This window comes from Plecotus auritus, assembly GCF_963455305.1.
Source record: "Plecotus auritus genome assembly, chromosome: 4".
In the NCBI taxonomy this organism is placed as follows: Eukaryota; Metazoa; Chordata; class Mammalia; order Chiroptera; family Vespertilionidae; genus Plecotus; species Plecotus auritus.
In genome coordinates, this window is record NC_137775.1 from 192429796 (window position 1) to 192453988 (window position 24193).

At 63.2% G+C, this 24193-nt stretch overlaps 2 protein-coding genes across 13 annotated transcripts in view; both read right to left on the bottom strand.

Annotated features, from left to right (window-relative positions):
- Positions 1-4794: 4794 nt before the first annotated feature.
- ZMIZ2 (zinc finger MIZ-type containing 2) lies at positions 4795-16831 on the bottom strand. 2 transcript variants are annotated; one of them, XM_080666698.1, is made up of 19 exons: positions 16495-16831; positions 12067-12201; positions 11830-11944; positions 11400-11602; positions 11099-11282; positions 10622-10885; positions 10344-10490; positions 9619-9696; positions 9303-9471; positions 8706-8850; positions 8429-8639; positions 8114-8219; positions 7803-7960; positions 7302-7369; positions 7005-7073; positions 6528-6772; positions 6089-6258; positions 5765-6007; positions 4795-5388 (listed from the first exon to the last, which is right to left on the bottom strand). In XM_080666698.1, the coding sequence occupies exons 2-19, from the start codon at positions 12114-12116 to the stop codon at positions 5281-5283; spliced, it is 2733 nt and encodes a 910-aa protein (XP_080522824.1). In that variant the 5' UTR covers positions 12117-12201; positions 16495-16831; the 3' UTR covers positions 4795-5280. The 2 variants fall into 2 exon arrangements, with proteins under 2 accessions (XP_080522824.1, XP_080522825.1); XM_080666699.1 differs by having other exon boundaries at positions 12067-12204.
- A 1564-nt stretch (positions 16832-18395) lies between these two features.
- The window catches only part of OGDH (oxoglutarate dehydrogenase), a 41374-nt gene continuing 35576 nt past the window's right edge, over positions 18396-24193 (bottom strand). For 10 of the 11 annotated variants that reach the window (XM_080666398.1, XM_080666392.1, XM_080666394.1 and 7 more), the window contains 5 exons: positions 23885-24013; positions 23386-23458; positions 19655-19818; positions 19385-19539; positions 18396-19305 (listed from right to left, as the gene is read on the bottom strand). In XM_080666398.1, the coding sequence (XP_080522524.1) occupies positions 19185-19305; positions 19385-19539; positions 19655-19818; positions 23386-23458; positions 23885-24013 (642 nt within the window). In that variant the 3' untranslated portion in view covers positions 18396-19184. The remainder of the gene's footprint in view (positions 19306-19384; positions 19540-19654; positions 19819-23385; positions 23459-23884; positions 24014-24193) is intronic. The other variant, XM_080666393.1, reaches the window with a different exon arrangement.

Sequence of the window (24193 nt, forward strand, 5' to 3'; positions counted from 1 at the left end):
CAGAGCCGAGCTCTGACCTCCTGAAAGACGAAGCAACACGATAGGTGAACCCCCGCAGCGCCAGCCATTAGCACTTTCATTACCTGCACCAAACGCACTTAGGCGGCCCTAGTGTTTTGCTCAGAAAACCTTGAAACGGGAGAATTCTTTTTTTTTATTTTATTGATTTTTACAGAGAGGAAGGGAGATGGATAGAGAGCTAGAAACATCGATGAGAGAGAAGCATCGATCAGCTGCCTCCTGCACACCTCCTACTGGGGATGTGCCCGCAACCAAGGTACATGCCCTTGACCGGAATCGAACCCGGGACCCTCAGTCCGCAGGCCTACGCTCTATCCACTGAGCCAAACCGGTTTCGGCGAAACGGGAGAATTCTTAAAGCTCCCGCGCCCCTCGGCCCCAAACCCCTTTCCTCCTCTGCAGGACAGCACCGGGCGGGAGCAGCCGGGAGGAGTCTCAGCGGGGAGGAGTCCAGCGTCGGGCACCTTCCCTGGTTGTTGGTCGCGATCCCACCTGTGCGAGGAGCTGAGTGTGGTTTCGTTCTTACAACCTTCCAGGACCCCCATCTACCGATGCGGACAGTCAGGGCCCTGGGGTTACCCGGCCTGCTCCGGGTTCGCAAGGCCAGCACTGAGCGCGCTTTGTGACCTGGAGGAAGCGACTTGCCTTCATCTGACCCAGAGGAGCCAAGGCCCTGGGCATCAACGCCGCCCACCTCTCCCCTCCACTTTGACCCTGAGAGCCCCCTCCCACACACCCCAAGGAAGGAATGAATGCAGAAACGCCTAATGCAAGCGTGCTGTGACTTCCCTCCCACAACTCCCCAAATCCTGCCTTCCCTTTACCATCACCATGGTCACAGCCGAGGCCTCCCTTTATCCACAGCACACAGCATGTACACTCAGATGTGCACGTGTTTTGTTTAAGGGGGCAAATGTAGCGGATCCGTGATTGGCATCTGTGGAACTGGACTTCCTAGCGGAATGAGACATCAGCAGGCCAGGAACCTCCGAATGTGGGGCGGTCTGTGCCTTATTTGGACCATTCAGACCAGAAAGTGAATTCAGCAGCGCCCCGAGCTGGCTACCAGGTTCGCTTCCAGCAGGCAGAACGCCCTCCTGAGCTGTGCAGGTGTAGCATACGATACACAAATGCTTCTCTCAACAACGTCTCGGACCAAGAGAGACTGCCGCGGGAGGATAACTCAGGTGAGCCAAATAAAAACGCTCCTTTGGAAGCGGGCAACCTGTCTCACCTCCGTAGGGGCTAGCTTGGTCCTCCTGCCATCGTGTTCCTGCTCACAACTGGGTGCAAGCTGCCCCTCCGGGGACAGCCTGTGGCATCGCCGTCCACAAACCCAGGCCTTTTCCAGGCATCTTCCCCTCATGCACCTCACCACCTCCTGCGTCCCCAGCTGCCTTGATGGCCTCGATGTTCCTCTGCCATTTCTCCAACACCAGCTTTCCCCCCTTGACCTGTTCCACAGGTTTCTCGTGTGTCTGAGTTGTGTCTTTTGTTCCTTACACACCTGCCATGGTGAACCTCATCCATGCCCATGGCTCAGATTTTCAGGGGACTTGTACGCCACTCCCTCACAGGGCTCCTCCCTTCGACCTCTCCTCTCCGTCCCTCCTCCCCTCTCCGTCCCTCCTCGCCTCTCTTTCCCTCCTCCCCTCTCCGTCCCTCCTCTCCTCTCTGTCCCTCCTCCCCTCTCAGTCCCAGCTGCTACAGATCTTGCTGACCTCTCAGGAGCAGCAGCCTCTTAACTGGTTACTGAGCCCCTGGTTCTTCCAGGTTTCCTGAGTGGTCATTCTCAAAACCATCTGATTTTGTAGGCCACCCTCCCCCCCCCCCCCCCTGCCCTTGGAGACCTCCTGGGCCCACAGTACAGGACGTAATCAGCCCCTTCACAGTCTGGCCTCAGCTGGCTGGCTCTCATCTCTGGGTGGATATTTCTCCTGCCACACTGACTCCCTCACCCCACCCTGTGTTTCCAGAACTCGCCCTTTGCCTGTAGGCACCACCACCCTCTCTTCTCAACCAGCTCTGCCAGAGTCATAGCATCTGCAACATCCAAGCTCTAAAAGTCAAAGTTGAATGGATGCATAGATGAGGTCAACAACTCACAGGCGGGTGATGACAGAACCTGGCCCTGGAGCGTGTCCCTTGGGTTCGTTATAATCCTTACAAGGCCAGCTCGCAGGCACCCCTCCTCTTGCCAGTCAGTCCAGGAGAACATCGAAGGGGTGGAGCAGTTTCACCCCGCCATGGACATCTGCTGACACCCCAAGAAAGGAATGAATGAATGAATACAGGACCACCTAATGTAGCCACCCTGCCTGCCTGCACCCTCACTCCCTTCCCCATCCCTCCTCTCCTGCCCCTGCTGTCTAAGCCCCTTGCAAGTGGCCCACCCCAGGGTTATTCTTCCTTCCATCATCTGAGCACCTTCTTTCCGCAGCTCCTCTGCCCCCAGAGCTGGATCCTCCACATCCCCCTCTCCTGAAGCCAGCTCCCCCCTCCTCCACTGTGCAGTCAGACTTCTGTCCACCCCAAGGCCCCCCTCCCCCCCCCGGGACCTCCGATTCATGGCCTCCTCGGACTTCGCTCATTGAGCTCACCTGGGTCACAGGCCCATCCTGACCTGTCCCCGTTGCCACCCAAAGGGGCTGCAGTGGAGAAAGCCAGGGGCAGAGATGGAGCTGGGAGTGGGGCCCAGGGCTGCCTGGGGGGGGGGTCAGAATGTGTCCCCCTACACCCCCGTGTTTGGAAGCACAAGGAACATTGGTCATTCTTCAAATACAGGTAGAATTCACCCTGAGCTGTCCGGTTCTGGGATTTTGTGTGTGTGTGTAGCAGGGGAGAAAGGGGCGGTTTAATCATCGACTCAACCTCCTCATTCACTAGAGTGTTCAGTTGCTATTTCTTTCTTTTTAAAATATATTTTATTGATTTTTTACAGAGAGGAAGGGAGAGGGATAGTTAGAAACATCGATGAGAGAAACATCGATCAGCTGCCTCCTGCACACCTCCCACTGGGGATGTGCCCGCAACCAAGGTACATGCCCTTGGCCTGAATTGAACCTGGGACCCTTCAGGCCGCAGGCCGACGCTCTATCCACTGAGCAACACCAGTTAGGGCTGCTATTTCTTTTTTTGTTTGTTTGTTTAATATATATTTTTACTGATTTCAGAGAGAAGAGAAACATCGATGATGGGAGAGAATCATGGATCCGCTGCCTCCTGCACGGCCCCTACTGGGGATTGAACCCGAAACCTGGGCATGTGCCCTGACTGGGAATGGAACCTTGACCTCCTGGTTCATAGGTTGCTGCTCAACCACTGAGCCACACTGACCTGGCCAGTTGCTATTTCTTCCTGGGTCACTTTGGGTATTTTTTGCATTTCTAGGAACTTGCTCAGCTAGGTTATGCCTTACTGGCACACAATTGCTCTTAGTATTCTCTCGTCATCCTTGCTCGATAAGGCTGTACTAAGCCCCCCTTTCATTTCTGATTTTTGTTGTTTGTGCCTTCAGTCTCACTGAAGGTTTGCTCGTTCTGTTGCTTCTCAGAGGCACTGGTGCCCCCGTTAACGTTTCCCTGTCCTCTAGCTCACCTCTGCCTCAGCTTGCTCTCTCCAGTTCCTTCCGAGGGTGAGAGCATGGAGACCCTATTTTAATGTAGACATTTACAGCCATAGATTCCCGCTAGCATCCCCTCACACTTTGTCTTGGCACTGGGATTGCTTCTCTGGCCCTTTGGCCATTCAGAGTTAATTCCACACATTTGTGAATTTTAGTTTCCCTCCGTTATTGACATCCAGCTCCATCCCTGTGGCGAGAGGAGGTACTTGGGGTGCTTTCAGTTTGACACACTGGAAGGTGTTTTGTGGCCGCACATGCGGTCTGCTGGGAGGACGTGCTGCTGCGTGGTGTTCCCAGTCTGGCGGGTTCTTCCGCAACTGTGTGATGTTTGGTACACACAGGAACGTCCATGACTCGTACTGAGGTGGACACCCAGGGAGCCACCGCTCCACTAGTGATCCCTGACGCCCCATCCCATCCCCAAGGGGAAGCGCACGTAGGAACCCCATGAAATGCACAGCTGGTGCTGAGCTGAGAGGGCATCTGCTGAACCCCACACTTTGAGAGGGGCCCATGATGATGTCAGGGCTGTGGTCCCTGTCCCACTGCCCTGTGTCCCGCCCGCCAGAGGACCGAGGAGCCTGCAGCTCCACATCCAAGAGCACCCGCAATGCAGCAGGCGGGGTGCATCCATGCTGGACCACGCCCGCACCTGCTTTGCCCACCAACCCCCAGAAAGGGCCCAAGTGCGTGTGTAGTGTGGTGGCGGCTCCGCTGAGACAGCACTGTGCAGACCTGTCCCTGCGGGGCCTTGCTCGTCCCAGGGCAGGGCCCCTGGCCTGAACCTCGGGGTCCTGTGGCGCCGGAGGTGCATGCGCCAAGCAGACAAGCAGGTGCACATCTGGGGCCCCAAAAGGTCAACAGGGAAGGACGGCACCTCCTTCCTCTGCCAGCTGGAGGCCGAGGGCCGCTGGTCAGGAAGGGCTGGGGCTCCCCCGTCCGGCCAGAGGCCCCGCCCTGCTGGGCTCCTCGCCCAGCGTGCCCACACGGAACAAGGTGGCGGAGGTGTCTCCAGGCCCCGTGACAAACATTTCACAAACAGGGGCTCAGGCCTCAGCCAGCTTGGAAAGTTCCAGGGACGGGAAATACCCGGGGCGGGGCGGGGCGGGGCGGGGCGGGGCGGGCTCAGCGCAAGGAAGACCTCAGGCCACGTGGGAATCCTTTAATGAGGGGCGGGCGGGCGCCCCACCCGGCACTGCCTGGGCAGGAGGCGGCTTAAAATCGCGTGGAGCTGCATGTTCATGGGGGGGGCGGGGCGGGGGGAGGACGGTAATGAGGCCGCCGCCTGCGGGAAGCACGTCTGCACCGGGCAGGAGGGGACCGGGCCCAGGCCGAGCCCGCGGGCACCTCTCCACGTGCTTCAGGCCCCGCCGCAGTCGGTGTGGAGGGCGTGGGAGCGGCTCAGTCCTGGGGGCGGGCCGGCAGGTCGGCCATGGTGGGCGGGAAGGGTATGCAGAGCGGCCTGAGGGCGTGGAGGTGGGGCGCCGGCAGGGGCGGGGCTTGGCTGGGTGGGCGGGGCTGGCCCCCGAAACCTGCAGCGCCGGGTGGGGGAGCGCAGGCTTGCAGCTGCAGGGGAGCCCGAGAGGGGAGGCGGGCGGACTGGTGTCAGGGGCTGGGGCGGGCGGCCGGCAGGGTCAGTTGTTCTCGAAGAGAGAGAGCAGGTCTTCGTTGCTGTTGGTGGGAAGGTCGGGCGGGCCCAGGTAGGACAGCAGCTCATCGGGGTTGGTCAGTTCTGGGAGCAGCTGAGGACAAAAGCAAACTGGCCTCAGCCCCGCCTCCCCCTCCGCACCTGCCCTGTCCCGCAGCAAAGCCAGGTGGGGTGGGCGGGATGTGGGGACCCCTCCCCGACACAATCTGTGACCAAGAATCAGTGATACGCTGCCCAAGGCCAGCACGGGACACAGCACCCCCTCAGGTGGCGGAGCTGCTCCAGGCTCTGGGGAGCACACTGACTGCGAGGGGACCCCATGTGAGCAGGGGTGCAGGACCCAGCCCCCAGGCTTTTCTGCTTTGAGCTGCTCTGGCTTGTTCATGTTGAACTTTAATGCGTTTCTTTGACTACGGTGGAGGGAAGCTCCCAGCCAGGCCCCCCTCTCCCAGCAACGGCACTGTACTCACGTCCAGGGCTGATGGTTCTGGGGCCTCCCCCGCCCCAGACATGGGGGGGCCCACGACGCCTGTGGCAGCGTGGAAGGCCAGCTCGGCGACGGGGCCCCCGCTCACTGGGCCCAGGGGTTGCCGGGTCGCTGGCGGAGGGTTAGGGTGGTGCAGCTGGGGGCCTGGGGGGCCTCCAAGGTTGGGGGTGTGCAGTGCGGCTGGCCCAGGGTTGTGAGCCGGATCCAGGTGACCTGCAGGTGCCATCTGAGGAAGGAGAGAAGGACCTGGGAAAATGGCCAGGGCTCCTCAGGAGGCAGCCCGGCGGCCTCTCAGCCCGGCACTGACCTGGCCTGTGAGGCTGGGCGTGGACTTCTCCGGAGTCAGGAGGCTGCTGGGAATGTCAGATTGGTAGGAGACGGGGGGCGGCCCTGGGGTGAACTCGGGAAGGGTCGGCGTGCTGGGTGTGGTGGACGGGAAGGAGTCGGGGAAGGTCCCGGGTCCCAGGAAGCTGGAGCCTGAGAGGGGAGAGCCAGGGTGTCAGTGGGGCCAGGCCATGGATGTGCGGGCAGACGGCCCTGTGCTCAAACTGCTGGGAGGGGGGTGCAGCTTCCGCCGGAGACCCTGCTGCCCACCCCCGGGAGAGGCCACACCTACAGCCCATGTCCACGACCAGCCCTCCCAAGCGTGGCCACACAGCAGCACCCTCGCGGGAGCGGACTGGTTGGGAGAGCACGGCCACTTGCCCAGGGTCACCGGTCTGCAGGCCGCCCAGTGCCGCACTCACCCTGGCTGGGGTAGTCGCTGGGAGCCGGGGCCGAGGGGGGCGGCAGGGGGGCGAGGGGGGCTGCCGCGGGGCCCAGGGCGGCGATCATCTCCATCACACTGGGCAGCAGCGCGTGGGCGGGGCTCACGGTGCGGCAGCGCTTCAGCACCGGCCCATCCGGCTCCTCCTTGATGTGCACGTCCGGCTTCACAGGCACCGGCTTCCAGCTGCACGTGGGGTCGATGGTGATCTCCTCGTAGTCAGAGCTGGCGGGACGCGGGCGGTCACCACCCAGCCTGCTGCCCCGCTGGCCCAGGGCAGGCTCGGCACACCTTCCACTCAAGTGCACAGTCCACGTGCCCGGGGCTGCCTGCGGGTCGGAGGCCGTCCTTGGCCCCAACCGAGTGTGGAGTGTGCTCCCGCGGGATCAGCAAGGGCTCCACCCGCCCATCCCAGGGGCTGCCCTCTGCCGGCGGCCGGAGGCCACAGGGAACTCACTTCTGAATGTAGATGAGGATGCCCAGCATGTACTGGTCCACCTCCAGGCCCTCCAGCAGGGCCGTCTTGCTGCAGAGAGCAAACAGGACGCAGCTCAGAGGCCTGGCCAACCTCGCCCTGGGCCCAGGCCTGTCTTTTCTCAGCTCCATCCTTCCCTGGAGGCCGCCCCGAGTGGGTGACCTGCCTGAGGTCTCCCGAGCTAGGCCGTGCCTGTGGAGGCTGTGCTGGAACCCCCCACGCGTCCTGGAGAAGCGTGCTTGCCCCAGCACCGCCGAGGCCTGTCTCGGGGCCACTTACTTGCACACGGGGCACCTCCAGGTCCCCCGCTCACAGTTGAGCTGCAGGTAGGACTCCAGGTCGAAGCACTGGGGAGAGGGAGATGTCTCACACCGGGCCCCGCTCAGCCACGCCCTCCAGGGACCCAGGGCTATTTCCTGGGTTTGGGAAGCCCCCAGCACCAGGTTTTCACAACCCAGCATTCTAACGGGCCAAGCCCGGGGCAGCCACATGGCCCCACTGGGCCAGACTCCACAGGGCAAAGCCGGAGCTGCAATTGTGCCCGAGGTGCTGCCTGCAGCACGGGCACAGGGTGTGCTGGGGCAGGGCACGCGCTCCGTTTCTGTGGAGAACCTGTGGGGCTCCTGGGTCTTAGGAGGGACTGCACCTGCACCCCGCCCTCCCGTGAGCACAGTAAGGTTACTATGCTCAGTCCTCAAGGGACCCAGGGGCAGGGGAAACCAGGCCACCTGCTAGCCAGGTGCGGGGTCCCCGCCGCTGAAGAGACTGTGGTGACCCCACCTGAATGTGGCGACAGTCGTGGCCGCGGGCGGGGAGCTGGATCCTGCGGAAGGTGATGGGGCACTTGAGGGACACCTTGATGGCCGTCTGCTCCACCCCGTCCTCTCCGTTGGGCCCGGGGGTGCCGGGGATGGTGCCGCTGCTGAAGTTCCGCTTTACTGGGGTGACAGGGAGAGGGCTGATGGCAGGGCTACGGCCAGGACGAGGCACCTCCCGGGGCTGAGGGGCAGACCCCGGCCCCTGCCCAGAGCCCCGCCCAGGGAGACAGCCTTTGCCAGGGTCAAGCCGGGACAGGGTGGGCGGCCACTCACTCTTGGTGATGCAGTGCTCGGCAGGCAGCAGCCGCTTCTTGAGGAGGCCCTGCAGCACGGAGCGGACGGCCGGCCGGTGCACCAGCTGCAGCACGAACAGGTGGGACTGCAAGGCAGGTGTGGGTCGGGGGTGCGGGTGAGAGGGGTGGGGCCAGGCTCCTGATTCCCACTGTGTGCTGGGCCTGACTGGAAGCCACAAGGGTGGGTCTAACGGGCCTCGTCTCCGAGGGTCAGAGGGCGGACAGGACAGGGCTGCGGGCAGGACGAGGAGCACGGGCAGGAGGACTGGCCCCGGGCGGTGGGTGCCGCACTCACGCAGCAGCAGGCCGTGACGGTGATCTGGATGGTGTTGCGGCCGGGCTGGCACACGTGCTTCAGGTACAGGGGCTTGTGGGAGGTCTTGTTGTCGCCGCGTTCGATGGTGAGCGGCGTGGCGTTGACGCTGACCTGCACCGAGGCCGGCCAGTTGGTGTTCATCTGCCGGTCCTCGTGGTGGTAGCACTTGAACTGCAGCTCCAGGTCAGGCCTGCGGGGAGGACGGCGCTGAGAGCTGGACGCAGGCACAGGGGCCGCGGGGCCGGGCGCCGCTCACCTCAGCATCAGGGTCTTGTAGACAGAGTCGCGGAGCTGGAAGGCGTGGTTGCTCACGGCCAGGTTGTGCTGCAGGCGGAAGGGCTCCAGGACCACGCCGTCCCGCACGGGGAAGGTCAGCCGAAGCTCGTCGCCGGGGCTGCTGCCTGCGAGCAGCGGGGCGTCAGCGGGCTCCTACCCCAGCAGCTCACAGGGGCCCCGGGCCGCCCGCCTCTACCCCCGCGGCAGCAGGGACAGGCGAGGGGAGCGCAGCCCACCCCCCTCCACTGGCTGGGGCCTGGCTGGTATGTCCTGGAACCCAAGCTGCCCGTCACTCTGCTGGTGGCAGGATGGTCCCACGGTCCCGCCCCCCTCAGCAGCCTGGCCGTCCTCCCTCAATGACGGCCTGAGAGCACGCCCTGCCCAGACTCCCGGTGCTTCAGCGGGTGGGCGCTGAGGGGTGTCGACGGGCCACCTGCCATCAGTCACCCTCGTGCTCCCATGAGACCGTAGGACCCCAACCACAGGGCTCTGACCCAGGAGCGGGCTTCAGGCACTTCCTCAGCCACCTGCAGTGGCCCTGCCCCTCCCACCGTCCCCAGGACCAGGCCACACTCACCAGGGGGTGACGGGTGCAAGGAGCTCACGCTGGGCTTGAGGTCAGGCAGGAAGGGGGACTTCACGTCCTGGCTGGTGGGCATGTAGGGGACGCAGCTGCCGGGGGTCATGGGTGGCGTGGGGCTCCCTGGCAGTGGGGAGCTGGGGTAGCCAGGGACGGAACGGGTGGGCTGTGGGATAGAGCAGTCAAGGCAGAATGGGGGCGCTGCCGTGTTCCTGAGCCCCCGCCGGGAACGGTCCGGGCAGCCAGGGGTGCCTAGGTACCCTCTCCACGCGCCCTCCCTGGGAGCCTCCCGCCCGTCCGCGGCCACCCGTACCCCACTCAGGCCCGGCTGGCCGTAGCCGATGCTCCCTGCGTTGAAGCCGGCGCTCTGCCCGTTGAACGGATCTGTGGGCTGAGGAGAGAGACCACGTGGTCTGGGCTGCAGCCTGGCCCCTTGCCGCCCCCAAGCAGACCCCAGAGAGCACTGGGGCAGGGAGCCCGCACACAGGCCTGCCCTTCGTTCCCTTTTTCACACACTTCGTGTTTTCAAACAACACACAGGAAGCACGAACTGACTGCATTGTTTAAAAACCGCCACTACAGAGACAAACACCCCGCAGAGGGTCTCCGTGGGTGCCACAGAGGCTGTGCCGGGGGTCCCTGCAGAAGGTCTCCGGGGGTCCCCTCAGAGGGTCTCCGGGGGTCCCCTCAGAAGGTCTCCGGGGGTCCCCTCAGAGGGTCTCCGGGGGTCCCCGCAGAGGCTGTGCCGGGGGTCCCCTCAGAAGGTCTCCAGGGGTCCCCGCAGAGGCTGTGCCGGGGGTCCCCTCAGAAGGTCTCCAGGGGTCCCCGCAGAGGCTGTGCTGGGGGTCCTCTCAGAGGGTCTCCAGGGGTCCCCGCAGAGGCTGTGCTGGGGGTCCCTGCAGAGCTGGGCCCCGAGGGCTGCCCTGCACGCTCAGGGCCAGGAGGCTCCTGGCTGCGTGGTCACCGCCCAGCCCACCCAGACGTCTGGGTCCCCAGGGGCCGGCAGGGGCTGCTGCAGGCCCAGGAGGACTGGCCTACCTTGTAGTGCAGTCCCGGGGGGCCGGAGGTGGGCAGGGGCAGCCTGTGACCAGGGTAGGAAGAGGGGGCAGGGGGCTGCCCTGGGGCGTACTGGGTGGTGCTGGGTGAGTACTGGCCTCCCGGCAGGTACTGCTGCCCTGGATACACCTGAAGGAGAAAGAGGCAAAGGCCCGGGGGGAGCGGGTCAGGGAGGCCAGTTCCCAGGGAGGGACAGCAGTGCCCACGGCCAGGCCTCTCATGGGACAGCTGGCCTCACCGCGGCTCTGGGTGGCACTCACCTCACTGGAGTAGGCTCTCTTGACTCCCTGTCGGGGCAGCGGCTGGGCCTGGAGAGCCCCGGGGTAGCCGTGCTGGGGTAGGCGCTGCCCTGCATACAGAGGGGCCATGCCAACCGCCCGGGTGGGGGTCATGCCCATGGGGCTCATGCCAGAGGGGCCCATCAGCCCTCCCACGCCGGCAGGGTTCATGCTGCTGGGAACGCTGGGCCCCCGGGGACCTCCGTGCTGCAGGAACTGGCTGTTGAAAGACTGCCCGGTCCCCATCTGGGAAGAGAAGAGGGACCGTCCAGGCCCAGCCACCACGGTGGGTGCCCAGGCTGCTCCCTCAGCGCCTCCTCCTGCCGCCCACCTCCCTCCCAGGGCCTTGGCCTCACTGCTCCCTGCACCGTGTGCACACCCCACAGGCAGACCCTGAGCCGGGCTCCTAACCGTCCACCTCCCTGAGCAGTGCGGGCCTGGGGGGCGGGGCGGCCTCACCGCTCCGTACTGGCTCAGCTCCTGGCTCTGCTTCTCCTGAAGGGCGGCCACAGTGGCTGTGGCTGTGGCCGTGGCAGTGGCGGCGGCAGCAGCCATGGCAGCAGCTGCTGCTGCTTGAGTGAAGTCTGTGGAGGGCCGTGTGGCATGGGAGGGGAGGCCCAGGCCCCCAGGCCCCCCTGCGTACCTGCAAGAGACATACATGACGGCTCAGAAGGGCCTCCCACCTGTGGCCCAAGGGTGGGCACACAGACCCACGTCCCCTTCCCGGGGCCCGAAGACACTGCTTGGGGGTCCTGCTCACCCGGTGGAGAAGCCGGGACCTCCGGGGTAGCCCCCGCGGCTGTACACGCCCTGCTGCACGTAGCCCTTGCCGGCGCCGCCCTCCCCAAACGCCTGCTGTCCCAGGCACTGTGGGGAGCTCAGGGCCGAGCTGCCACCGGCCATGCCCGGCATCATGGAGCTGCCAGGGGGGCTCCCTGCAGGACCCATGGGGCTCCCCAAAACCTGCAAGGAAGCCAGAGTCACCAAAGGGAACCATCCAAACCACTTGGTTTCACGGAGTGGCTCTAAGGAGAGGCCTGGCAGGGGAGGCGAGGCGGTGGTGGGGCTCACAGGTGGGTGGTGGAGGCCAGGTGAAGACGGGAGGAGTCGCAGCAGGTGGAGGGAGACCAGCCTCCAAGGACTGGAGCCCAGGAAGCCTGGCTCCAGCCTGAGATCCAAGGTGGGCTCACCTGGCTCTGGGCCGCGTTGCCCACTCCCCACACGGTCGTGACCACGGACAGCGATCCCGCGGGCTGAGTGGCGCTCTGCTGCCAAGGCACCGCCTCGTAAGCGAAGGGACCATCACTGCAGGGACAGGGGCAGGGCTGGTCTGGAGGCCTCCGGTGCCAGACGCCACCCGGGAGAAGTGAAGGCTGGGAGCAGAGGGGCTGCTGGGCCTGCGCGGGGGCAGCAGGAGCCCTACTCACCTGTGTGGCGCGGAGGGCAGGGCAGGTTTCATGGGGTTCATGGGGTTCATTGGCTTGGGAGCAGCCTAGAGGCCAGGTCTGTGGGTGGCAGGAAGCAGCCCTCACTGGTGCTGACGTGGGACTCAGCTGCTCTGGCTGCTGGGACCGAGGGAAGGACATCAGTGGAGAGGCAGCTGGGAGACCCTGGGAGCAGTTGGGGTCAGGGGACAAGGTTCAGGGTGCAGGGTTTGGGGTCAGGGGACAAGGTTCAGGAAGCAGGGTTTGGGGTCTGGGAACAAAGCGGAGGCGGCTCCCCCAGCACCCAGCGCATGATGGAGGGCAGGGGAGGTGAGACTGGAATACCAGGGCCGCTCAGGGGGTCAGGGCAGCAAGCCCCAAGCCAGCCCAGAGCATCATTAGCCCTTTCTGGCCAGGCCCTGCCACCCGGAGACCTGGACTAGCTCTGGAAGCAGGCCTTCTGACCCCCAATATTTCCCACTTGGGGGCCTGGATAGTCACAGAGGCAGAGAATATCCAGAGCCCCCGAGGCCTGAGGTGGAGGCCGGGGGAGGGCAAGGCCAGCCCCCCTCAGCCTGGCCCATGGACATGGCAAGGGACCAACGCAGACATGGCAGCAGTGGCTGGCAGAGGCTGCTGGGTGCCCCGTGCCATGCAGGGCTCCCTCTCTCCCATGCAGTGTCTCAGGGCTGGCCCGTCCTCCAGGCTGCCAGTGTTCTGATACCCACAAGCCAGCCTGCACCGACAGGCCCAGGGCCCTTGCCGGCTCCCCAGGCCCCCTTCCATGCCCACCTCTGCCTGGCCTAACCACAGAAGCACGCACTTGGGATGTGTTCTCAGAGAGTCTCTTGGAGGCACCTTTTTGGGGTCGAGGGTCGGGTCTGAAGCCCCAGTGCATTTTGGGGGCTGCAAGGCCACACACTCAGACAGGCCACCTGGGACAGGCCACCGGGGACACGCCCAGCACTCCTGGGGCCTCCCTCCGGCCCAGGTGGAAGGTGGCCCAGCATCCACCCAACCCCAGGGCTCACATTCCTGAGTGCTGACCAGCAGGCTGTCAGGAGGCAGGTTACCATCACGAACAGAGTACGTGGGGTGCACGGGGGGCGGGGGGGTGGGGGGAGTCCCAGGGAGACAAGGAGGCAGCCACACTGGGCCTGCCCCTACTCGGACTCAGGTCTCTCCTGCCTCGCCCTGGCCCCCCAACCCCTCCCCCATCTGGGTCCCACTGGGAAGCAGAGGCCAGACAGGAAGACTGTCGTCCCCAGTCCCACTGCCTGACTGGCCCGTGGCACTGGGGTGGGGGCGGGAACCTGCCAACAGCCAGAAACTCTCCTCAGACCTGGGTGGGGCCTGGAGCCTTTTCAGCAGCTAAATCAGGCTGTGGGGCTGCAGGGTCAGGCGCACAGGCAACGGGAGAGACCAGAGAACCCCACACCGACCCACACAAATGCACCCAACAGATTTCCGACACCGGTGCAGGCACTCCCACCAGGGTCCGGCGGGGAGAAGACCTCACCCCAACCCCTCGCAGAGACCACCCCGGAACAGGTCACAGACCCAGATGCACAACACGAACGAGAAGACCGTGAGGGAAACGTAGGAGGGAACCTCTGGGACTCGCACCGAGGAAAGCATTCTTAAACACGACACCACAAGCGGGATCCACAAAGGGGCCAGCTGCTGAGAGGTGGCCTGGAGGACGTGGAACAAGCTCCACGCTGGGAGACACCTGCAGGCCACACACGGACAGGACTGGCCCCTGGAACAGTCACACAGCAAGCCCAGTGGGAAAAAGGGCAGGCAGAAGAACGAGGCGTCTCACCAGGAGGACGCGCTGGCAGCACACCGCACCGGAGGTAACACGCGCACCACGTGCGACGTCGGGCACACCTACCCGGATGCCCAGAGTGAGACCAGTGACACGGGATCTCTCCCAGCGAGGCCTGCAATTCCCTCTGACCCAGCAACTCCCTCCTGATGGCTTATCTCAGAGAAACACACGGGGGCGTTCACGTAAAAATCTGGGCGCGATGTTTACGGAGCTTTACTCCTAACCCCGGAGAATGGAAACCCAGATGCCCTCCGGGGCTAAGGATGACCCAGGGACCCAGATGCCCTCCGGGGCTAAGGATGACCCGGGCCTGAGCACCCACAGCCAGAGGCCTAAAGCGGCCGGGCTGGCCCAGGCACCAGCCTGCGGGGTCTCGGGATTCTGCAGGGTGGAAAAAGCCAGTCCCCAAAGGTTACCCACGGCACGACTCCCTTCACAGAACCTCCCGGAAACGACGGGTTATAGAAACGGGAGGGCAGACAGTGGCCGCGAGGGGTGAAGCGTGGGGAGGGCCGCAGGGAGACAGTATCTGCCTCAACGGAATCCTGCTGGGGCCGCCAGGTGAAGGACACACGGGCTGTTATTTCTTACAGCTGGGTCGGAATCTGGAGTTCTCACAAAACAAAAGCTTACTAAGAAGCACCGGCCGCAGCCCTCTCTCCAGAGGCCCATGGCAAGCCTCCCACACCTGAGCCGCGGGGCTGGCTGGGCCCACTTCGCCATCCTGGGAGCGAAAAGGTGGGGGAGGGCAGGAGGAGGCCGAGGCCCGGGCAGGTGCAGGGCAGCCCCCACGCCACGTGGTCTGGGGAATTCCACCCCCCAGGCTTCTCCGCTGTGGACAGACCACAGAGGTTTCCAGTTCCCCCAGCTCACTTCGCGGGGGCAGGGACTTCCTGCCGGCCCAGCTCCTGAGCGAGTCTGCTCTCCCCAGAAGCCTCCACAGGTACCTGGCCCTCCGCACTCCCAGCCCGCAGGGAGCTGGGAAGGAGCCGGAGTGCCAGGCCCGTGCCTGCCTGTATGCCCATTCCAGCTGGAAGCCAGGACCCCTGGGCAGAACCGCCCGGGCCTGAGGTCGGTCTAGAAGGCCCACGGCTTTCTGGGGTCACATCACATCTCCCTCCAGAAAGAGAGCTGCAGACAACTCACTACCCAGCCCCCTCTTCCCCAGAACCTCACAGCAGCTGCACCTGGTCTTCTGCGGGCCAGCCGAAGGCGGACGTTCATGTTGGTCAACCCCTTACCATCCTCCACTCCGTTTCTTCTGCCTGGCCACCCAGGAGCAGCGTGACCTGACCCCAGCGGCGAGTCCTTCTCCTGGTCACAGGGCAGGGGCTCTAGTCCCAGGCTGCCCCAGAGGGACACTGAGGTCAAACAGGCCGAGACCCAGTGGAGCAGGACACCAAGGTGGGGCTTACTGCTCAGGGGGCTGGAAGTCCCGCCCTCTCGACCTGCCAGGCCACAGAACTGCTCGTTTGTCCAGAATGCCCAGGACAAGGACTTACGGGCGGCCAGGGTATGGGACATTTCAGGGATGGGTGAAGGGGGTCCCCACTTTGAGTCTGTTTACATATAAAAGGGGTGCGTGGGGGGCAGCCTAGGACTGAGGAGAGGAAAGGACACGTGACACCTTATGTCATCAGCCCCAGCTCCTGGCTGTTCGTGGACATTCCGCGGGAGACCTGGCCGCGCCTGCCATCAAGCCAGCGATGAGTCCTCCTCCCGGCATCTTCCCCAATTCCTATTCCCACCTGTGGCCATTCTGGGGGTGGGACAAGTGCCCAGGGCTGGCACCCAGTGGCTGGGGTTGATTCCCTCTGGGATCCTGTCACCTCTCCCAGCTTCTTCAGGAAGGCCCCCTGGTGCTGGCCGGTCAGGATTGGGGAGTGAGTGCGTTCTCCCTACCTGACCACCCCGCCTATGAACCCAGTTAGGGGTTCCCTGTATGTCCCCGCGAAGTCTCCCGAGATAACAAATGACAGACATCACCTGGATGTTCTGCAACTATCAGGGAGGAGGGCATGGGGCACCCGGTGTGGGGACAGCAGGTGTGGGGGCAGGAAGGTGGGTGGAGGTCAGGGGGGGCTGCAGGTCAGGCGTGGAGAGGGAAGCCGGTGGGGGACAGATCAGAGGGGGAGGAGGTTCAGGGGAGGAATGGGGGGAGCAGGAGGGTACAACAAAGCAGAGGGGGCAGGTCAGAGGGAACAAGACACCCCGGGGGAGGGACACCCTCCCGCCTGGGCCTCCATGTGTCCCTTGTGGAAAGGGGTGAACCCCAGGATCGACGGCTGGAAGGTCAGCGTCGCCTGCGGCCTCCCCGAGCGGGTGGGCGCGCACGGCCCAGGGGAGCCCGCCAGGCTCGTCGGGAGCGCCGGCCACGGGCCAGGTCGGCGGGGCCGGACAGCCTCCGCACACCCGCGGGCCGGGGCCAGCTTCCGGCCGCCGCCACAAAGGCCCAGGTGAGGGTCTGCGCACCGGCCGCCGGGACCACGACGCAAGCGCAGGCCGCTCCGGCCCGGGCCCCGCCGAGGCGCCGCCGCCGCCGCCCGCACCTGCCGCACCTGCCGCCCGCCGCCCGCACCTGCTCGCGGCCCGCTCACCTCTGCGCGGCCGGGCCCGGCCCCTCGCCGCCGCGGCCCCCGGCCCGCGCCGCTCCATGCGCTCAGCCCGCTCTGCGCGCCGCCCGCCGCCCCGGCTCCGCCGCCCGCGCCATCGCGCCGCTCCCAGGGCACAATGGAGCCGCCTCATGCATATGCATGACGCCGCGGCCCCGCCCCCAGGCCAGAGCAGCGGAGCCCCGAGCCGCGCTCGGGCGGGGCCGCGGGCAGGGCCAGGGGCGCGGGGACGGCGGACGGGCGGACCGGGGCGACCTGCGTTCCCGCCCCGTCCACACCTTTCCGAACGCGGCGTCCGCGGAGCCACCGCGCTTCCTGCGCGCTCTGCCGGGAGGGGCGGGGCCGGGATGGCGGGGACGGGGGTGGGACAGGGCGGAGGAGGGAGAGGGGTGGGGCCTTCCGGGTCGTGGGGGCGGGAGGAGTGTTTAGTGGGTGGGGCCAGGGCGGGGAGGCGGGGTCTGTCCGGCTGGCGAGGGCAGGGGCGTGGCCGGACGGATGAGGTAGGGGGCGGGGCCTGTGGGGCGCCCGGACGTCAGGGGGAGGGGCGTGGCCTGTGGGACAGAGGAGGTGGGTCGGCGGAGGTGACGGGCGGTTTACGGGCAAACCAGGCAAGCAAACTAGTCGCTGTGCTCCCTGCTCTTCTCTCCCCAGAGCTGCCCCCGTGGGAACGGTTTTGGGTTCCGGCCAAAGAAGCAGTCGGTCAGTTTGCACCTTTCACGCGCTATTATCACCTTTAAGCTTTCCTCCACTTTTCCTCCCTTCCTTTAAGGAAGACCACATTGTCGTGATTACCCTCAACTTTTTAAAAAATGTTTTTATTGATTTCAGAGAGGGAGAGGGAGAAACATCAATGAGAATCATTGATTGGCTGCCTCTTGCACACCTTCTACTGGGGATCGAGCCCATAACCCAGGCATATGCACTTGACTGGAATTGAACCCGGGACCCTTCAGTTTGCAGGCTGATGTTCTATCCACTGAGCCAAACCAGCCAGGGCCAACTTTGTATTCTTAAAAATTGAGGGGATGCCTGGTTGGCGTGGCTCAGTGGTTGACCTATGAGGTCACGGTTTGATTCCCGGTAAGAGCACATGCCCATGTTGCGGGTTTGATCCTGTGTGGGGCGTGTAGGAGGTAGCTGATCAATGATTCTCTCTCTCCCCCTCCTCTCTGAAATCAATAAACATGTATTTTAAAATATTGAGGAGGGAGACTTCGGCTTCCAGGATCCCTAACTGGGGCCAAATGCAGGACCTGGGCAGATGCCCCTTGCACTTCGGAGTTGCAGGCCCTGGGCACACACAGCAAGACCCGCCTGCACGTGGGCTGTCGGGCAAGCTGCAGGGAGCATGCAGGATAAAATAAAGATTCTTAAGAGGATTCCAGGACAAGGGACTCAGGTGTGGCCTAGAGGAGTGACCATCAGGAGTTTCCTGCTACTGGAGGGGACCCCATGTCCACACCTAGGTCTTTCCCTAAGCTCTCCGTCAGGGCTGGCCCCTGGAGGCTAAGGCTGACCAGTTGTGGGCTCAAGACTGGGACTCTTGTCAAGAGGGGACCCTGGAAAAAAAAAGGGGGGGGGGACCCTGGCCCCATGGGGATGGGGACCCTGCTGGTGTAACCGCTCCCCTGAGGGCCGCTTGGGCTGACTTCTGGGCGGGGATGCTGACCAACAGGTGTCTAGGGGACCCACCAGACCACGCAGGGGGACCGGGAACAGGAGAGGCTCAGAACGTGGACCCAGCATGATGTGCATGGATGGCAGGCAGGCCAGGCAGGGGGAGGGGTGCTGGTCTGCAGGCACAAGGGCACAGGTGTGGCGGCAAGGGGCAGGGCGGAGGCCTCGGCCTCGGGAGAAGGCAGCGGGAAGAAAGACTCGCAGACAGGTTCATGGATAACTTAGTTTACAAGTCAAGCCAAATGCAACGCAGTGTTTTCACCCTTTTCTTTTTAAACCAAAATAAATAGATCAGATCTATCCCTGTGACAGGTGAGAGGGGAGGCCCCGCCTCGCCCCCCAACAGCTTTGGCACAGCAGAGAGAGAATTCCCAGTTGGGTCTCCACGGTGCGGAAGGGGCCAGGAGAGAAGCCTGGGCTGTGCGGGGCCGAGGGAAGGTGGCCAGGAGCAGGACCGTCAGACCCAGGGCCGCCCTGGCTGTGGGCCACGTGGAGCTTTCTGACCACCCTCCCTCTGGCCATGCACACCAGACCCTCTGAGAAGTGCAGCGGACACTGGGGAGTGCGCCTGCCCTGTCAGGTCGGGTTCAGGCCCCATCAGCCGCCCCACCCACTCCATAGGGCCTCTGAGGGCGATGGCTCCTGCCAGGTGTCAGGCTCCACCCAGGAAGAGGAGCCCACCTGGTGTCGCTGTAGGACCCCCTGCTGGGTGGAAAGCCCCACGGGGCTGTTCCTGGGGTGGAGCTGGGGGTGGGGCTAGTCGACCCTCCCAGGACACCTGCGGGGCGCCCTCTCCCCCAGCTCCCACAGCCTCTGAAGGCTGCTCAGCGGAGAAGCTGGGAGCCTGGGAGCCGGCCCTGCGAGGACAGCAGCGGGCTACTAAGGGGCGAGGAGTGTGGGCGCGCGGAGGCGTGGGCGCGCGGAGGCACTACGTATCCTTTAATTGAGAAGCGGGGGCAGTGGTGGGCGGAGGCTGTGGCCCAGCGGCCAGGCAGCATCTACGAGAAGTTCTTGAAGGCATCCAGGTCGAAGGCCGTGTCCAGCAGGCGCTGCAGCTCCGTCAGGTGGGTCTTCTTGTTGCCGGTGGCCGGTGCTGCCGCGGGGTCCCGGCCAGCGTACCTGGGGGGACAGAGCAGTGATGCAAGGCCGCCCGGGGCCCGGACCGCCTGCCCCCGTGCCCTACACGAGCGGCGCCTACCACACGGGCTTGGCACGGTTGATGGTGGTGCGCAGCCGGGGCTTCACGTAGTCGTAGTAGCCCTGGTTCTTGTGCTCCTCCTGGCACCAGGCCAGCTCGGCGTTGGGGTACTTCTGCACCTCCTGCAGCAGCAGGTCGAAGGGGAACGGCGACAGCTGGGGGAGAGGGGCTTGTCAGGAGGACGTTCAGAGCAGCGGCGAGGCTGGCGCCAGAGGGACAGTGTCGGGGGCGGGGGTGTGCCCACACCAGCGGCCGCACCCCTGCCCTCACCTGCTCGATCCGCGTGATGGCCACCTGCTCCACCATGTCCCGCGCTTTGCGCTCGCGGGTGAGGTCGTAGTACACCTTGCCGGTGCAGAACAGGAGCCTCTTCACGTTTTCTGGGCTCTGGGCTGCAGGGCCATCTTCTGGGATCACCCGCTGGAAGTGGGTCCCTAGGAGAGAACCCGGACGTGGCTAAGGACACCCAGTGCCTGCCGCCCATGCGAGCGAGGGATCGATCACACAGCAGGGGGCAGGGCTGACGCCAGAAGCCCCTCGGCCTCTGATGCCCTTGAGCTTTGCAGCCCAAGGAGGCACCTGCAAGCACAGCCAGCCTTGGATGGCAGGCGGCCCCGTCCACCCTCAGAACAGCCCGCCTCAGACTTCAGGGGCCGCTGCGTCTAGAGAGCACCCGTGGCCATCTGCTCCGACCCCTCAGGGGCTCACAGACACTGAAACTGTCCACACAGCCCTTCCAACCGTCAGAGGCTCATGGCTGGGACCAGGCCAGGGCACAGGGCTGACTTTGGGAAGCTGCGTCCAAAACGAGGCGCTCGCTTAGTGAAACGATCCGATCGAGGATCAGAAGGAAACACCTCCAGGTGATCAAGGCCCGATCGGAAAGGCCACAGCGCACACAATGCTTGGTGGTTCCAGACAGAAAGCTTTTCTCTGAGGTCAGGAATGAGACAGGGCGTCCACTCCCACCACCGCTACTCAACACAGTGCTGGGGGTCCAGCCAGAGCATCGGGCAGGAAAAGGAAATAAAAGGCACCCAAACTGGAAAGAAAGAAGTAAACTGTGTAGATGGCACGTGTTAGGTGTAGAAAATCCTAGATTCCACAAAACACACATCAGAATAAACACATTCATTAAAGTTGCAGGATAGAAAAATCAACAACCAGAACTCAGCTGCATTTCTGTACACTAACAACAACCCAAAAATGAAATTAAAAAAACAACTCCATTTAAAATAGCACCAAAAAAAGAATAAACACTTAAAAATAAACTTAATCAGGAAGGTGGAAGCCTTGTTCATTGAAACTACCAAATATGCTGAAATAAAGAAGACACCAGTAAGTGGAAAGACATTTATGTTCATGGACTAAAAGAATGAATATTGTTAAGATGTGACTACTACTCAAAGCGATCTACAAATTCAATGCAATCCCTATCAACACCCCCCCCCCTTTTTTTCTTGCAGAAAGAGAAAACTTCATCTCCGAGGGACCCACTTCCAGTGGGTGATCCCAGAACTCAGAAAACGTCAAGCCATTCTCACGTTCATGGACTCTCAGAAGATCCCAAATAGCCTAGACCCGTGGTCGGCAAACTGCGGCTCGGGAGCCACATGCGGCTCTTTGGCCCCTTGAGTGCAGCTCTTCCACAAAATAGCACGGCCTGGGCGAGTCTATGTTGAAGAAGTGGTGTTAGAAGAAGTTTAAGTTTAAAAAATTTTGGCTCTCCAAAGAAATGTCAATCGTCGTCCTGTGGATATTTGGCTCTGTGGACGAGGGAGTTTGCCGACCACTGGCCCAGACTGTCTTGAGAAAGAACGAAGGGTCCACATTCCTGGTTTCAGGACACAAGGCACAGGAACCAGCACGGCGTGGCCCTGCCTGGCTGGTTGGGCTTTGTCCCGGGCACGGAACGGCCGCGGCTGGACTCCGGGCCAGGGCACCAGCTCTGTTTCCACGATGTTGTAATAAGGAATGTTCTGTATCCGAAACCAGCAAGCGAAACACCGCCGTGCGGACCTCGCATGAAGCAGACCTGTAGGCCCCGGGACAGAACACACGGAGGCCCTCACCTCTGTGGTCAAATGGTTCTGACAAGGTGCCCAACCCTCCTGGGGACGGCCAGTCTCTCCCACAAAAGTGCTGGAAAAACGGCACATCCACAGGCACACGGAGCTGGACCCGCACACCTCACGCCACGACAACGCACACGGTCACAGACCTGACAGGGAGCCCGAGTCCCGGCACGCAGCAGCACACACGGGGAAAGCTTCACGAGGCTGGCGCTGGCAGGGATTTCCCGGACGTGACAGCGAAGGCACAGGTACAAGCAACCAAACGGGCCCTTTCGACTTCGTGAGAATCAACAGTTCCACGCACCCGAGGACAATGCACACAACGGGGGGGGGGGGGGGGGGGGGGCAGTCACAAGTCCTGCATCCGACAAGGCATCACTATCCAGCACACAGGACTGAATTAGCAACAAGACAACACACAGGAAGAAATGGGTGAAGCCCTAGCTGGTGTGGCTCAGTGGATAGAATGTTGCACTGCGAACTGAGGGTCCCAGGTTCAATTCTGGCCAAGGGCACATGCCCAGGCTGCTGGCTGACCCCCAGCAGTAGGGGGCGTGCAGGAGGCAGCTGATCCATGATTCTCTTCCATTGTGTTTTTCTCTCTCTCCCTTCCTGTCTGAAATCAATAAAAATATATTTTAAAAAAAACAGGCGAAGGACTTGAACAGACACTTCTCCGAGGAAGGTATGCAAACAGCTAATAAGCAGAGAAGATGCTCAACATCCTTATCACTAGGGAAATGCAGATCCAAACCACCGTGAGAGGCACCTCAGGCCATCAGATGCTCCGACACAAAAACCAAAACCCACGCGCGTGGCCGGATGCGGAGGACGGGAACTGCGCACGTGAAACGGTGCGCCTCTGCCTGCAACAGCATGGCGTGCCTCCGAAAATGACCACCACAACTCCCTGCCACCCGGCAGCCCCCTCTGGGCACTTATCCACAGAACCGAGCAGGGGCTCGAAGCACCTGTGCCCCGACTCCCAGCAGCACCGCCCCAGCAGCCGAGGTGGAGATGGCCGAGCCCATCGAGGACGAGGGCGAGCGGTGCTTACCCAGCACTGAATGAGACCGAGCCACGAGCCGCTCTGCGATCAACCGACTGACTTTTCTTCAGTAAGGTTGCATTAAAAAAAGAATAAAGGATAAACCAAGTGTGGCCCGCCCACACGTGGACTGCCGCTCAGCCAGCCTTAAAGGAAGGAAATCCGGACAAGCAGCCGGACCTGGAGAACACGATGCTGATGGAATAAGCCAGATACTTCATGACTCCTCAGGGGAGGTCCCCAGAGCCAGATTGGAAGACAGAGTAGCTGGGGTGCAGGGCTGGGCAGGGAGGGGGTCAGTGTCTGAGGGGACAGAGTGTCAGTTTAGAAGATGGGGAGCTCTGGAGATGACGGTGGTGACTGTCCACTTAACGTGGGGTAAGATGGTAAGTTAGCGTTATGTATATTTCACCATGATAAAATACTGAAATGAACAAACAAGAGATTTACCTTGACTGGAGCCTAAAGGGGGCCCCACGGCTGGGAGGGGTGAGCTCCCTGGCCCTGAGCAGGGGTGTGGGGCCTCACCCCGTCCCAGTGAGTGGCAGGTGACGCAGCAGCAGTCCTCCCCGCCCGGGGCCTTTCCTGTCCCTGGGGGTGACCAGTGCAGCCTCAGGAGCAGCACCCAGGGTGGGGTGAGCTCTGAGCTCAGCCTCATTTCCCTGCCTCTAAGGGCCCTGGGAGGCTCCAGGCCACGGCGCAGACCTGGGCAGACGTGAGGCGCATCTTGGACCCATTTGCACGCAAGCTCAGACGTCTGGGCTGTCCTGTTTGGGGGTCTTTATCCAAGGATCCTGAAGGGGCACGGGCCGCAGTGGAGGCAGCGTGAGCCCCAGCCCCAGAGCACAGGCAGGACCCTCCTGCCCGCCTGCACCCACCTGGGAGCATCTCGTCGAAGCTGGTCCTGGCCTCGGGGTGCCGCAGCAGGGACTTGGGGGTGAAGACGATCAACTGAAACACAGGACCACAGGCTCAGGATGGACCACCCCGCAGATCCCAGGAGGGTCAACAAGGGGGGCTGCCCTCCCAGCTCTGTGGTCAGGACCAGCCACAGGTCAGGAGCGAAGAAGGGCAATGCATGAGGCGGTTCCCTTGCCCACCTCTCCTCGGCTGAGGGGCTGGGCCCTGCTGAGCCAGGCGTCTGCCCGAGTCCCAGTCACCCCCACCCTCTCCCAGGAAAAAGCCCTCCCGCCTGGCGTGCTCCTGTGGCCGGCGTCCGTGCTGCGGGCCGCGCGGCCTTGTGTTCAACCTGCAGCAGCAGAGGTGCCCTCCTCCCTCAGGTCCCCTCTTCCGAACTCGGTGCACCACCCACGACCACCCATTCCCACGCCCACACCCCCCTGGCCAGGCCTCTCTGTGCAGGGAGAGCCCGCTGACCGGCTTCCGGAAGGGCAGGAGGATCTGGCGGCGCAGCACGTGGAAGAAGTTGCCGGGCGTGGAGCAGTTGACCACCACCCAGTTGCAGTCGTAGAGCTGACTTATGTCGAAGTTGGCCTCCTGGAGGTTCTGCGGGGAGGACAGGAGCTCAGGGACGCAAGGGAGCTCCTGCCCCACCCCCACTCCACCCCCGGCTGCTGACAAGGCTGCCTGGCCAGGAAGCCAGGCCCTACCTCCACCCACCCTCCTCCCGACAAGACTGACTCCTCGTCATTCAAGTCCGATCAGTGGCTCGTTCCTTAGGCCATC

What these genes read in the sequence shown, in the direction of transcription:
- ZMIZ2 (XM_080666698.1), bottom strand. Translation starts at nt 12,116, where the DNA reads ATGAACCCCATGAACCCCATGAAACCTGCCCTGCCCTCCGCGCCACAC. An exon ending in GGTCCCGGCTTCTCCACCGG is followed by an intron (nt 11,283 to 11,399) that starts GTGAGCAGGACC and finishes TGTCTCTTGCAG; the next exon opens with GTACGCAGGGGGGCCTGGGG. An exon ending in CGCCCAGCCTCACAGGCCAG is followed by an intron (nt 6,008 to 6,088) that starts GTCAGTGCCGGG and finishes CTCCTTCCTCAG; the next exon opens with ATGGCACCTGCAGGTCACCT.